The sequence below is a fragment of the Phocoena sinus genome, chromosome 2 (assembly GCF_008692025.1).
Source record: "Phocoena sinus isolate mPhoSin1 chromosome 2, mPhoSin1.pri, whole genome shotgun sequence".
In the NCBI taxonomy this organism is placed as follows: domain Eukaryota; kingdom Metazoa; phylum Chordata; class Mammalia; order Artiodactyla; family Phocoenidae; genus Phocoena; species Phocoena sinus.
This window is the reverse complement of record NC_045764.1, coordinates 37,981,315-37,994,867: the sequence shown is the minus strand read 5'-3', so window position 1 is coordinate 37,994,867 and position 13,553 is coordinate 37,981,315. Positions and strand designations below refer to the sequence as shown.

General features: G+C 53.1%; 1 protein-coding gene and 1 long non-coding RNA gene across 2 annotated transcripts; one reads left to right on the top strand and one right to left on the bottom strand.

Moving 5' to 3' along the window:
* The first annotated feature begins 7,115 nt into the window (after positions 1–7,115).
* On the top strand, positions 7,116–9,854 carry MESP2 (mesoderm posterior bHLH transcription factor 2). The gene is made up of 2 exons (XM_032623265.1): positions 7,116–8,452; positions 9,287–9,854. The coding sequence occupies exons 1-2, from the start codon at positions 7,622–7,624 to the stop codon at positions 9,554–9,556; spliced, it is 1,101 nt and encodes a 366-aa protein (XP_032479156.1). The 5' UTR covers positions 7,116–7,621; the 3' UTR covers positions 9,557–9,854.
* A 115-nt stretch (positions 9,855–9,969) lies between these two features.
* Positions 9,970–13,478, bottom strand: LOC116750013. The gene is made up of 3 exons (XR_004348768.1): positions 13,337–13,478; positions 12,925–13,220; positions 9,970–11,128 (listed from the first exon to the last, which is right to left on the bottom strand). It is a non-coding gene; the product is annotated as an uncharacterized LOC116750013 (long non-coding RNA).
* Between the last annotated feature and the right edge of the window lie 75 nt (positions 13,479–13,553).

Sequence of the window (13,553 nt, the reverse complement as noted above, 5' to 3'; positions counted from 1 at the left end):
GGCCTCCCAGAATGGGGAACTGCAGCCTCCCACCCCCACCCCAGAAGGGCTTTCCAGGGATTCTGAGAGGACCTGCTGCCGCCTGTTTTGGAGGCCCGTGCACACCCTCGTTCCCAAGTCGACACCTTCTGCCCTGGGGGAGGCGGCCTTGTGTCAACAGGCAGACGGGAGGTGTGAAGGCAGCCACAGTGGCCAAGGGGGAGGCTGGGCTGGCCCTCGCTGCTGGCTGGTAATGAGAATACCACACGGCCCCTGCATGCAGCCCCCTTTCCTCCCATGTTCCCACAGCCTAACCACCCCCAGGGCCTGGCAGGGACCCAAGGGGAAGGAAGGGAAAGAAAACCTACGGGGCAGAGGCCAGCCCTTAAGTTGGCTCCACGTCCTTGGGCCTGTTCCCGAGGGCCCTACACCACCTGTCCAGGAAGAAAGAGCGGGTGGAGAACTTCCTGGAGCAGGGCTGGGGGTAAACAAACACAGGTGAGGCCTGCGCTAAGCCACCCAGAACAGGCTGAACAGAGGCCATGCCCTCCGCAACTCCTCGCAGGGCCAGGGCTCAGGGAGCACATTCTGACCCCAGCCTGGGCCTCTGCCCTTCCCATCTGACTGGTGGTCTGGGGCAAGGCCCTGGGAAGTCGATCAGGGGCTGATGGGATGGAGGCCCCCGTTTCTTCACTTGTATAATAGGAATACTGATGTGGGCACTGCCTGCCTCGTAGTGCCAAGCTGACTGGTGCCACACCAGCGAGCTGAGCCAAAGGTCACGTGGCGCTGTGGTTCCAGCCCTGAGAGCAGGCCCAGCTGAGCCGGAGCTGCCGGCACACAGAACAGGGGTGGGAGTGTCATGAGCACTGAAGCACTTGTGAGGCCTTATTCTGCCCTCCCCCCGCCCAAGATGTCCTGAAGCCAAGGTCTCCTGCAGCTCCCTCGCCCTGAGACTCCCCAGGGGGCAGCTCCTGTCCTCTCTCTGATTCTTGGCCTCAGCTCTGAAAGTACCTCAGGGATCGTCAGGTCCAAACGCCTGTCTTATGGTTCTTGTCAGTGTTGGCAGAGGCGACAGCAGCTATCCCCTCCAGCTCCTGCACGTACTCAGCTGGCTTCTTCTCAACCACATCCATGTACAGGCCACTCACCCCCTCACGGGACAGCCCCTGTGATCTTAGAAAGGCCTTCAGACTCTCCCTGGAGTATCCCCTCCAGGCATCTGGAGACAACTCTCACATCCCCTATGTCTTTTCCTTTTTGGATGAAACATTCCCAAGTCCTTCAGCTATTTCTCTGGTGACCTGGCTTCAAGCCCCTCACTAACCTCCCTCTCCTGAGCTAGGGTTTATCCCCTGCCCTCATAAACTGTGGCCCCCAGATTTGACCACTTATCCCGCATAGGCAATAAGAGACCACTGCCTCCTTGATTGAAGATCCCGTTTCTTGCAAACATGAATGGGATCACATTTGATTTTCATGCCCTTGGTGCCTAGAAGGCAACGACTACCATGCCCTTTCCACAGCTGCTGCTGGTTACATGATGTCTCCTAACCCTCAACTTAGAGGGAAGGTACATAGGGCTCTGTTGATTCTACCTTATTAGTAATGAGATCTGATCAGTTGTTCCAGCCTGCCAGAATCTCTTTAGATCCTGGCTGTTACCCAGTTAACTTCTTGGGTTTGGATCTTACCCCCAATTAGATCAGTTCATATCTTCATTCAAGATCATAATGCTGGGGCTTCCCTGGTGGCACAGTTGTTAAGAATCCGCCTGCCAATGCAGAGGACACGGGTTCGACCCCTGGTCCAGGAAGATCCCACATGCCGCAGAGCAGCTAAGCCTGTGCGCCACAACTACTGAGCCTGCACTTTAGAGCCCACGAGCCACAACTACTGAAGCCTGCGCACCTAGAGCCTGTGCTCCGCAACAAGAGAAGCCACCGCAATGAGAAGCCTGTGCACCTCAACGAAGGTAGCCCCCGCTGGCTGCAACTAGAGAAAAGCCTGCACACAGCAATGAAGACCCAACACAGCCAAAAATAAATAAATAAAATAAATTAAAATTAAAAAGATCATAATGCTGCCCATGACGAGGCTGGGAATAGAGTTGGTGGCACATCACTAGAGACCTTCTTCTAGGTGAACATCCATCCATTCAACTGTGGGAACATTGAATCTGTTATGAATTCACTTAACTTAAGCTCACATGGCCCCATTTGTCGACAAGGATAATCTAGGAACTTTTTTTTAATAACTTAAAAAAATATAAATTTATTTATTTAATTAATGGGTTCTAGCCGCATAGGCTTCAGTAGTTGTGGCACGCAGGCTAAGCAGTTATGGCTCACGGGCTCTAGAGTGCAGGCTCAGTAGTTGTGGTGCACGGGCTTAGTTACTCAGCAGCAGTTGGGATCTTCCTGGACCAGGGCTCAAACCCATGTCCCCTGCATTGGCAGACGGATTCTTAACCACTGTGCCACCAGGGAAGCCCTGAACTTCTTTACTATGTGAACAGGAATTATGTTTGGCTGCTCAAAGCACACACCCAAACTGACAATGACTTAAACAAGATGGTAATTTATTATCTCTCACATTAAAGAAATTTAGAGTTAGACTTTTCTGGGCCAGTATGGCACTTCTATGTTGTTATCAGTGCCTCAGGCTTCCTTCTGCTCCACCAACCTTAGGTGTGACTTCTGTCCTTGAGATTGCCTGAGGGTCACAAAATGGTTGCTGAAGCACCAGTCATCACATTTTCCAGGATGACAATATAAGGGAGTAGAGCCACAGGAGTGTACCTCTCTGCTTTAAAGAGCTTTCCTAGAAGCCCCAAACAATATTCTAATAAATTTCATTGGCCATTCCATCTGCAAGAGAGGCTGGGAAATATAGTTTTTCAGCTGGGCATATCACCACCCATTATAATACAGAGCCCTGTTATTAAGGGAGAACGAAGAATAGAGGCTGTAACAGATGCTGTGTGGGCAACCAGAAGTGTCTGCCACACTGGTGAATACTCTACTGACCATGTTTCCCTGATCTAGCTTCCACCTCCTCCTATCACGGGAAGGAGGGGGGTAAACCTGGTGTCACTACCAGGCTGAGGCTCAGAAGTTAATCACCTTATCTAACAGCACACAGCCATAAGTATCCCTCCTTCTACCAGGCAAGTCAGATGAAAGAGAAGTGGAGACCGCTCAAGTGGAAGCCCCTGCGGCCTGGGCCCAGACCTAGCTTGTTCGTGCAGCACCTGGGGCTGGTTTGAGCACACAGGGAGGAATGCCTGAGGGTCCCAGGGCCAGAGACAAGCTGGAAAAGCACCTGAGCCAGGACCCAGCCCACCAGGAGAAGCTGGTTCAGATCCTCCACTTCCTAGCCTTGGTTGGGCCAGTCGGCTGCGGCTCCAAGCTCCAGCTCCAGGCACCTGGAGCTCTTCCATTGCCTCTGCACTGCAGCTCTGGTGACCCCTGCCACAGGCCAGGAGCTGGAGTGCCCTGCTGAGGAGGACTCCCTATGCTGGGTCCCGGAGAAGAAGGGCTGAAGATGGAGGAGAGGGTAGGGCAGTATGCCTGAGGCCCAGTGCTAGAGTGAGGAAGGAAGGAATCATCTTGTAGGGCCAAGGCTAAAGATGTCGGCCCTCTTCCCCACATTCCAATCTAGTCCTTTACCCACTCCATTCTGCTGCCCCTGAACTTACTATAAGCAAGACTTACAGGCTCTATTCTTTTTTTTTTTTTTTTTTTTTTTTTTTCAGGCTCTATTCTAAGCTCTACAACATGCATTATCTTACTTTGTCCCAACAATTGCCCTAGAAATCAGGATCCCCACTTCATAGATGAGAAAACTGAGGTTAAATTGCCCAAGTTCTGAGAGCTTGGAAGGGATGAAGCTGGGACTCTAAACCCAGATCTGTCTGATTCCATAGCCCAGCCTCCTAACCATTAAGCCATACTGTCTCCCTGTGCTAAGTGAGTGGGGCTGGTGACTGTGTGCCCCTGTGCTCCCGGAGCCTGGCTGAGAGGCCACAGCAAACCAGCTCCAGGGCCTCACCTCCCAGAACTTATGCTCTGCCATCCCACAGTCAGCCTGAGGCCTGGGCGCCAGGGCTAGCCCAAACTAAGACAGAAGGAGGCCAGGCTATCCTGGAGAAGAAAGGATAGTATGCAGAGCTCTGCTGACAGTGAATTCTCATAATTCACCAAATCCTTTCACAGGAAATCCCTCCAGGCTTGCTCTAATGAGTAGGGGGTGGGGGAAGAGGAGGAATGATTCTGGATATTCAGAACCTTCCTGGGAATCACAAGGCCATTTCACCACTCCATATCTAGCTGCCTGTGCACAAGGCAGCACTCTTTGGCAAAAACTAAAACCATGCTAAAGGTATATCAATAAGGGACTATGGTGTGAGCACTCCGTGGAATATTATACTGCAGTGAAAAGGGGTGAGTTGGAACAGTCAGTATCAACAGCACAGCAATCTGACACTTCAGAATCCAGATGAAGAAGTGTACATGAGGGACTTCCCTGGTGCTCTAGTGGTTAAAACTCCGTGCTCCCAATGCAGGGGGCCCAGCTTTCAACCCTGGTCAGGGAACTAGATCCCACATGCTGCAACTAAGACCCAGCACAGCCAAATTAATAAATAAATTTTAAAAAAAAAGAAATATACATGAAAACTGATTTACAACTGTCAATTACATACATATAAATTTCCTGATAGTACAATATGTCAAGATCTTTATAGCACTGTGCAGCCTTGGACAAATAATGATTTGCCATTATTTTAATCGTAAAAAGTGTGGGATTGACTGTTTTCTAAGTCTCCCTCCCCTTAGGAGAAAGGATTATTATTTTTTTAACTTTGGTTTAAACCCTTTCAGATCATGAAATATTGCATAACTAATTGCTTCTTTCCTGTTTGAAATCAAGGCCATTATTGATGGTTCCACCTTCTTTTTGTGTGATGGACAGATTAAATATGTCCCCTCCTCATTCACAGCAGCTAGAATAAACTAAAAACAGTTGCCCTGACCAACCTTATTAAATGTCAATTATTACTTCATCATAACGTTAGAGTACTAACTTGGGCATATTTTCTCCAATATTTAAAAAAGTAAGTTCTGAGGAGAAAGTGATGTAATTTCATTATTGAAGGTTTATTTGTACCTCCTGCCATTTAATTTTTTTTCCAGTTAAAATTATCCACTATGATTTAAATGGATGAACATTTAAATCAACTAAGACCAACTATGAGTCAGCTAAACACATCCTGACATGGAATGATTTCAGATACACTGTTGAATGAAAAAAAAGCAAGTTACAGGCAAATTGCCATAATGTTACATTTATACTATGTGTTTTCTAAGGATACATATGTTTATGTGAGTGCACAGGGACCAAGTCTGGAAGGACACATGACCTTTGGGGAGGGGTTACAGGGACTCCAGCTTTATCTGTCAGGTTTCCATTTCTTATAAAGAGAACATATTAGTTATGTAATTTGTGTAATAAAGTTAATTTTAAAAAATAAATTTATCTATTTATTATTTTTGGCTGCGTTGGGTCTTTGTTGTCGCGCGCAGGCTTTCTCTAGTTGCAGCGAGCAGGGGCTACTCTTCGTTGCGGTGCGTGGGCTTCTCATTGTAGTGGCTTCTCTTGTTGCGGAGCACGGACTCTAGGTGCGCAGGCTTCAGTAATTGTGGCTTGCGGGCTCAGTAGCTGTGGTGCCCAGGCTTAGTTGCTCCGTGGCATGTGGGATCTTCCCAGACCAGGGCTCGAACCTATGTCCCGTGCATTGGTAGGCGGATTCTTTTTTTTTTCTGTACGCGGGCCTCTCACTGTTGTGGCCTCTCCCGTTGCGGAACACAGGCTCCGGACGCACAGGCTCAGCGGCCACAGCTCACGGGCCCAGCCGCTCCACGGCACATGGGATCCTCCCAGACCGGGGCACGAACCCGCGTCCCCTGCATCGGCAGGCGGACTCTCAACCACTGCACCACCAGGAAAGCCCCTGATTTTTTTTTTTTAATGTCACACTTCTGCTGAAAAGTCCATTTGGCTTCCCATTGCCTTGGCAGTAAAATACAACTTCTCAGCCTGGCCCCAGCCAAGGTGAGCTCCTGCTCTCCACATCACCCCGCCCTTGCGCACCATTCCTGAAGCACACTGGGAAGACCCACTGCCAGGCCTTTGCTTATGCAGTTCCCACATTCAGAATGCTCTCCACCTGCCTCTCTCCCTACCCAAGTCCTACCCATTGTTCAAGGCCCAGCTGTGACCTCTCCGCCTCTGTGGCCAGAGCATGACAGTCCCTCTGAGTTCAGCCTTTTCTCTGAAGATTACGAAGAACACTGATACCTCCTTTAAATTGTAATTATTGCTGAGGGTTGGGGGCTTTTACTTTTAAACTTCACTGTGTCAAAGGTTATATTATAAGACTATAACAGCAGTCTTGTGAGCAGATACTATAATTACTACTCCTGTTTTAAGAGCTGTAGTTCAGGCTCAGAGCTGTCCAAGGGCAACACAGCTAGCTAGTGGTGGAGCTACTAATTACATAACATTTACTCCTCTCTCCCACAAGACTGAAATCCCATGAGAGCACAGACCACAACTATCTTGTTCACTCTGGTATTTACCAGCTGCTAAATAAACATGTATTAAATAATGCCTACAAGCATCTTGAAATGTAAGTACTTTCTTAATAAAATGGTAGCAGCAAACATTTAGCCCACTTGCCAGGCTCATTCTAAGTGGTCCCATGGATGGTTTCACTTAGTACCAGCAACCATCCTAGGTGGTGGGTATTTTATTTACTGCCACAGGGATGAGGCAACTTGAGCCTCAGAGGAGTTAAGTGAACTGCCCAAGGTCACACAGCAAATAAAGAGGGTCTGACTCAGGCCTGCCTGGGGGCCCACATTCCCCCATTTTCATCACTCACTACACTCCATGCCTCTTCTTCAGGCTGCTCTGTACTATTTCTCAGGGAAAGAAACTAACTGTGGACAGTGAGATGACTTTCTCGGTGTCACTCAGCAAAGCAGCAAGTGCGGGCTCTGGGAACCCAGTAACGGTCCACCTGTATGTCCCCTCCTTCCCCAACCCCTCTCCCGCCATCACTGTGAGCAAGTCCCTCGGGGTCTGTCTTGACGCCTTATCCAGCACACTTGTAGGCACTGGGTGGGAGTTACTGGGTACAGTCTCCCGGAGGGTGGTGATGAGGGAGGCGGCCACTCTTTGCGGGGGTCCTTGAGTCACCTGAGGGACAGCCTGGCCGCCCCCAGACGATGGCACTGCCCACCACTGTCAGGGTCCCGGGCACTCACCGGAGCAGTGGATGAGGCGGAGTGGGTGGGAACACAGTGAGAAGCTTAGCAGCTCCATCCAGATGCGAATTGTCCCTCCCACACTTCCCGGGCTGCAGGGGCCTCCATTAGAGCCCCCGAGGAGTCAGAATCCACACCTCCGCAAATGGGCCCGCTTTCCCAGGGCGCCCCCTGCCCAGACCTTCCCTGGGCTCTGTGGGTTTTGACACCTCTCTGTAACGTGGCAGGGGTCCACCTCGCACCTTTGGTCCAGATAAAAGCTCAGTCCTGGAGGTGGCCGGCCCAGCCTCCCAGAGCCCGCAGCCCCGGCCATGGCCCAGTCCCCTCCTCTGCAGGGCCTCCTCGGCCACGACCACTGGATCTTCCCGCAGGGTTGGGGCTGGACCGGCCACTCGGACTCCACGTCCCCGGCCTCCTCCTCGGATTCGTCGGGCTCCTGCCCCTGCGACCGTGCCCGCGGCCCCTCGCAGCCGGCGCCCCCTGCCCGCAGCGACTCAGAGGCCGCCTCGATGGCACCCGGACGTGCGCGAAGCCGGCCAGGAAGCGGGCAGCGGCAGAGCGCCAGTGAGCGCGAGAAGCTGCGCATGCGCACGCTCGCCCGCGCCCTGCACGAGCTGCGCCGCTTTCTGCCGCCGTCCGTGGCGCCTGCCGGCCAGAACCTGACCAAGATCGAGACGCTGCGTCTGGCCATCCGCTACATCGGCCACCTGTCGGCCGTGCTGGGCCTCAGCGAGGAGAGCCTGCAGCGCCGGCGCCGGCGGCACAGCGACGCAGTGCTCCCTCGAGGCTGCCCGCTGTGCCCCGACGGCGGCCCCGCGCAGGCGCAGACGCAGACGCAAGGGTGCGGCCCTGCCTCAGCCGCTAGCGCCACGGTGTCCTGGGGGTCCCCGCCCGTCTGTCCCGGAGCCCTAGCGGCGCCCGAGCGCCTGGGGAGCAGGGTGTCTGATATGGGTACCTGGGTGACACTCCCTTACTGCCCCGGTATGCAGTCGCCCCCGCAGCTGTCCCAAGGGAGAGCCCCTGACGCGGCTCGTTGGACGCCGCCCCAAGCCTGTACCGGAACGCAGACACCCCCAGAGCCCCGGGACCAGGCCACGCCCTGGACCTCGCCCCCCGCAATGGAGCTGGCTGCAGTGTACCAGGTACGCGCCCAGGCTCTCTCCGCTTCCCTTGGAGTGCTCCCCAGGCTTCGGTTGGAAACGGAGGGGGTGAGTAAGCTGTAGTCTGCAGAGAATCTTATGCTTTTTAGATCCTGGGTTTACCTAATCCAACCCTGGTTAGGGATGGAAAGCTGAAGGGAGGATGAAGAAGACCCTAACCCCCTTAGGGAAAGAGGTGGGGACCCTGGGAAGTTAAGGCCACCACCACCTCTACCTAGAAGCCTTCACAGTCATGTGGAAGAGGGGGGAATCTTCAGACTTGCTTTCAGAGTCCAGGGTGGAAGGTAGCAGGGGCCTTCAGGTAATTCAGGAAATTCCTTGCAAGTGCTCCAAGGTTTGAGGGGGAGGGAGGCCTGGCTGCCCCAGGGGTAGGGGCTTTCTAAGTAGATGGGCTTGGATCTGGTGACCTTCATGCTTTCCTCAAGCTTCCATAAAAGAGCATATTAATAACCAAAATTTATTGAATGCTTACTGTGTGCCCAACATGATTCTTGGTATTTTACATGAATTAACTAACTCATCAGCCCTCCAGCAACCCTGTGAAGTAGGTTTTATTATCATCATCACCATTTTATAGATGAAAAAACTGAGACTAAAAGAGGTTATCTGAGTTCTCATAGCTAGGGAGTGGCAGAGCTGGGTTTTGAACCCTGGCAGTATATCTCCAGAGCTTGTACTCTAAACCACTTTGCTTCACTGGATCCATGGCACCAGGGCAGTTCAGCAGCTACCAGCCACACTATGGGGAACATCCAGGTTCAGGATCTCAGGGCATGAGGCAATGGCCCACTAACCCGCTACTCTTCTCTCTCTCAGGGAATCTCTACGTCTCCAGAGCCTTGTCTGTTGCCAGAAACCCCTCCTGTCCTGCCCCGCCCAGCATGCCAGAGACTCCAGCCTGAGACCCAGTGGGGATGCTGGAGCCACAGTGCAGAGGTGCTGCCCAGCTCGGAGGACCAGGGACCAGGCCCCACCTTCCAGCTCAGTGATGAAAGCCCTCCCCAGAGCTCAGGCCTACAGCTCAGTGGCTGCCCTGAATTTTGGCAAGAAGATTTGGAGGGGACTCACCTGGGCATCTTCTACTAATGGCCTTGGCTGCCCCCTTTCCAGCCAGGAATCAGGCCTGTAGCGTGGGGTGTCCTCCTCACCTGCTACTTCACTAGTATTCAGGCTTTGTTTTAGCCAAGGATCCCTTTTCCAAGGGATGTCTTTCAGGGAAGCAGTGTTTGAAACAGCTAAGGGTGGCCTCCCTGGCTGAAGTCGGGGCTGGGGCAGTCCCTCCACTCCTAGATGCCCCCCAGAACGACCAGTGTTCTGCAGAGCACAACCTGAGCTGCAGTAACATGTGTTGTTTGACCACAGTGGTTGGACAGGCTGGGACTGGTGGGGGAGTGGGCTTGGGGGTGGATGGGGATGGGAGTGGGAAGAAAAGTATATGCTTAGATTTTGTACTTCTTAAAAAAAAAAAAAAAAAAGAAACACCCAAATTTGGTTTGGTCTGTTTTTCTTCTATCCACTTGGGTTTTTATTGCTTCTGGAAAAGGAAAAACGTTCCCGTCCTGCAGGGAACAAATCATGCTGCTTTCCCCTCTTGGAATTCAGGCCCTCACTTGCCAGTTTGACAGTAATTATTGCGCAGGGGCTCCACCTGGCCTGCTGTGCAGGCGACACAGGTGAGTTAACGTTCGGGCCTGTTCACTTGCCTGAAGCCCGTCACCATTGCCCTTTTGCATTCTCCTGGGTGCATTCCTGCTGACCCATAGGGCTCTTTCACAGTTACCTGAAGTTGTTTCCAAAGGGTGCTTGTGAGTGGCTCCCATGTGCTAGGCCCAGTGTATTAGTTTACTAGGGCTGCCATAAGACAATACCACAAATTGGGTGGCTTAAACAACGGAAATTGATTTTCTCACAGTTCTGGAGACTGGAAGTCCAAGACCAAGGGGTCATCAGGTTTGGTTTCTTCTGAGGCCTCTCTCCTTGGCTTGCAGATGGCTGCCTTCTTGCTGTGTCCTTGCATGGTTATCCCATGGTCCAGTCTCTGCGTCTGTGTCTTAATCTCTTCTTACAAGGACACCAGTACATTGGATTTGGGCCCACCCACGTTAAGTTCCTCTTTAAAGGCTCTATCTCCAAATACATTCATGTTCTGAGATACTGGGGGTTAGAACTTCACCAAGAGTTGTGGGGGAACACAGTTCAGCTCACAACACCAGTACTAGGTGCTGGAGAAAACGTGCCCTGACTAATGGGGTAAATTACAGGGAAGGAAATGATCAGAGCCCAGGTCAAGATGGGGGTTTATACAAGGTACTTTGGGACCAGAGAGGATATGCCAGCCTGGCGGGAGATGGGGTTGACAGTGCTGTTGCGTTCTTGAGTTACCTGATCCATTAGTCCTGCTGCATTGATTTATGTGGCTTTGAGCAAGACTAAGAGGCACCTCCAGGATCTTGGGGAAAGGGCGCCATGATCCATTAGCAAAGGCTGCCATAGGCTTGGGAGCCAGCAGTGGTGGTGACTTCATTCTGTTTCTGACTCCGAGAGGGGAGAGTTGCAGGATGTTGGAACTGAGTATTGAAGGATGTGTGGTGTTCGCCAAGAGGAGTAGGCAGAAGAAACAGCGTGAGCCAAGTTGAAAGAGGTGGTTGAAGTCCAGGACTGAAGGGGAAAAGTGACAAATTGAGTTGGAAAAGGAGCTGGGAGGTGGGGTTGTGGGGAGCCCCACGTGGCGGCAGGGGGAGGCATCTGGCCTCTGTGTCCTGGGTGGAGGGGGCAGTGAAGGTGGAGGGTAGGGGGTGGGCTGGTCAGAGCCACTCTTGGTCTTTTGGACTGCCTTATAGAAATGGAGCCTGGCAGGGGGCCACTGTTAACGGTGCAGGGCGAGAGCAGAGGCAGGAGGAAGACCAGAGAGTGAGCTGCCACATGCAGGGCCTTCCATCTGACCCACTGCCTGCTGACATGCCCTTTGACGCCAGGCAAGTCACTCCATCTCTGTGCCTCAGTTTCCCCATCTCTTAAAGAGGAGCTGGATTAGGTGACCACTGCAGTGCCTTCTTCCCCCAACCTTTTAGAAGTGGGTTCTGGTTCCTACCCCAGGACCCTCTGTAGGGGCTGCCTGCCACAGCGGAGGATGGGAAAAGCTCACACAAGGTTACATGCAGCAGGGAGACAGATACCGGGCACAGCTGCCCTGGTTGCACATTCATTCAGCTCTTACTCTCTGTGTAACCGTGGGCAAGCTTCAAAACCTCCCTGGGGACTTCCCTGGCAGTCTAGTGGTTAAGACTCCAAGCTTCCAATGCAGGGAGCGCAGGTTCAATCACTGGTTGGGGAACTAAGATCCCATATACTGCACAGCACGGCCAAAAAATTGAAAAGACAAAAAACGAACAAAACCTCCCTGACTCTCAGTCTCCTCAGCTGTGAAGTGGCAACAATAATAGGCCCTACCTCTCAGGGTTCTTAGGCTTGGCACGTAGTAATCGCTCAATACATAATAGCTGAATAGAATCACACGACCTTAGAGATGATCCAGTCTGGTGGTTCCCTCACCTGACTGCATGTTGAGCCCTCTGGTTCCAGGGTCCCACCCTGAGAGTGTGATTCAGTGCATCGGGCCGGGACCTGGGAACCTGGAGCCGAAGCCCAACCAGGTTTGGGAGCAATGGCTATTTTTTGCTCCTCCGTTTTACAGCTGAGGAAACTGGCCCAGGGAGGGGAGCAACTTTCTCTAGCCCTCCAGCTAGGTTGGAACATCAAGCCCCTGACTCCCTGTCCAGTGCTCTCTCCTTCTCAAGAAGATGCAAGGACTTGGCTCCACAGTCTCATGGCACCTGCACCTAAGGCGGAACTGAACAGCTGCCCATCTCCTTCCTTTGGCTCCCGCCTATCTGGGCTCAGTCCTTGGTCCAGTCACTGATGGCCACGGCAAGGGCTAGCCAGAGCTGAGCATCTTCTGGAATTTGGCAGCCTTCTTCTCCCAGCTCCTCTGGGAGATGCAAAGGCAGAGGCAAAAGGCTGCTATCACCCCAGCTGGAGTTGCCGGGGGCTTGGGCTAATCCCCCACCCCTGTCCTCACCCTCTGGGAGGGCAGGCTCAGCCCTGCCTCTCAGGAGCAGCAGCCCCTCACTCTCATGTGTGGCTCCATCCCAGACAGGCTGCTCTTGGCTGCACCTCTGTGCTAAGTGCCTGGCAGGGGAGGGAGAGGGGCTGATGCTGGTGCCCTGCCTGGGATGACTGGTCCACCTACACCTTCCTGGGGACCCAGTCACCATCCATAAGAGACTGGACATTCACCGAGTACCTCACCTGGGGCTTCTCAATGATCCTGCAGTGCAGAGGACGTGCCTCCTGAGGAGTCTCCTGGAGGGTGGGGAGGTGGGAGAGGACCCCCCCCCACTGCTGCTTCTGGCTGATCCTCAGGGCCCCCCACTGGCCGTGAGAAGTCAACCTACCTGTAGACGGAGCGCTGGATAGGGAATGAGCAGTCAGAGTTCTAGGCAGCTCCTGTTCTGCATCCGACCTTGAGCTAGGTTCTGCAAGCAGGTCTCTGGCTTTGCATGTCCTCGCTGCATCCTCGGTACCGATCTCCTCCAGCCCCACAGGCAGTCATGAATGCCTGCACTGTGAGCTGGGAGGTGACGAGTGCCTAACTACCGTAGCCCCCAATGCAGGGCCAGCTTCCACTCATGCACGGGCATTAGAGGTGGGGTCTTAACCTCCCCGCGCCTCGGTTTCCTTATCTGCAAAACTGAGATAAAGACAGTCCTTATCTCCTGGGACTGTTGAAAACCAAATGAGATAATGCGCATAAACACTTAGCCCAGTGCCAGGCACCGAGACTAGGGTCCCTGCTGACTCTCCTACCTGGCTCCCCCAGGGACCCTAGATGGCGGTGCTGGTCCTTCCCCCAGCGGGGACCACCTGAGGGGGCCGCCTGCCCTCTGGTCCCCCGAAGGTCAAGTGCCAGCCGCCGGCAGCTGGGCCCTGGCGACAGGAAGGGCTGGTCCGGAGAGGCTGGGCTGGGGGGAGCCTCCTGGTTGGTGGAGGGACCCATAACCAAGGCTGGTCCCACCCCTTGGCC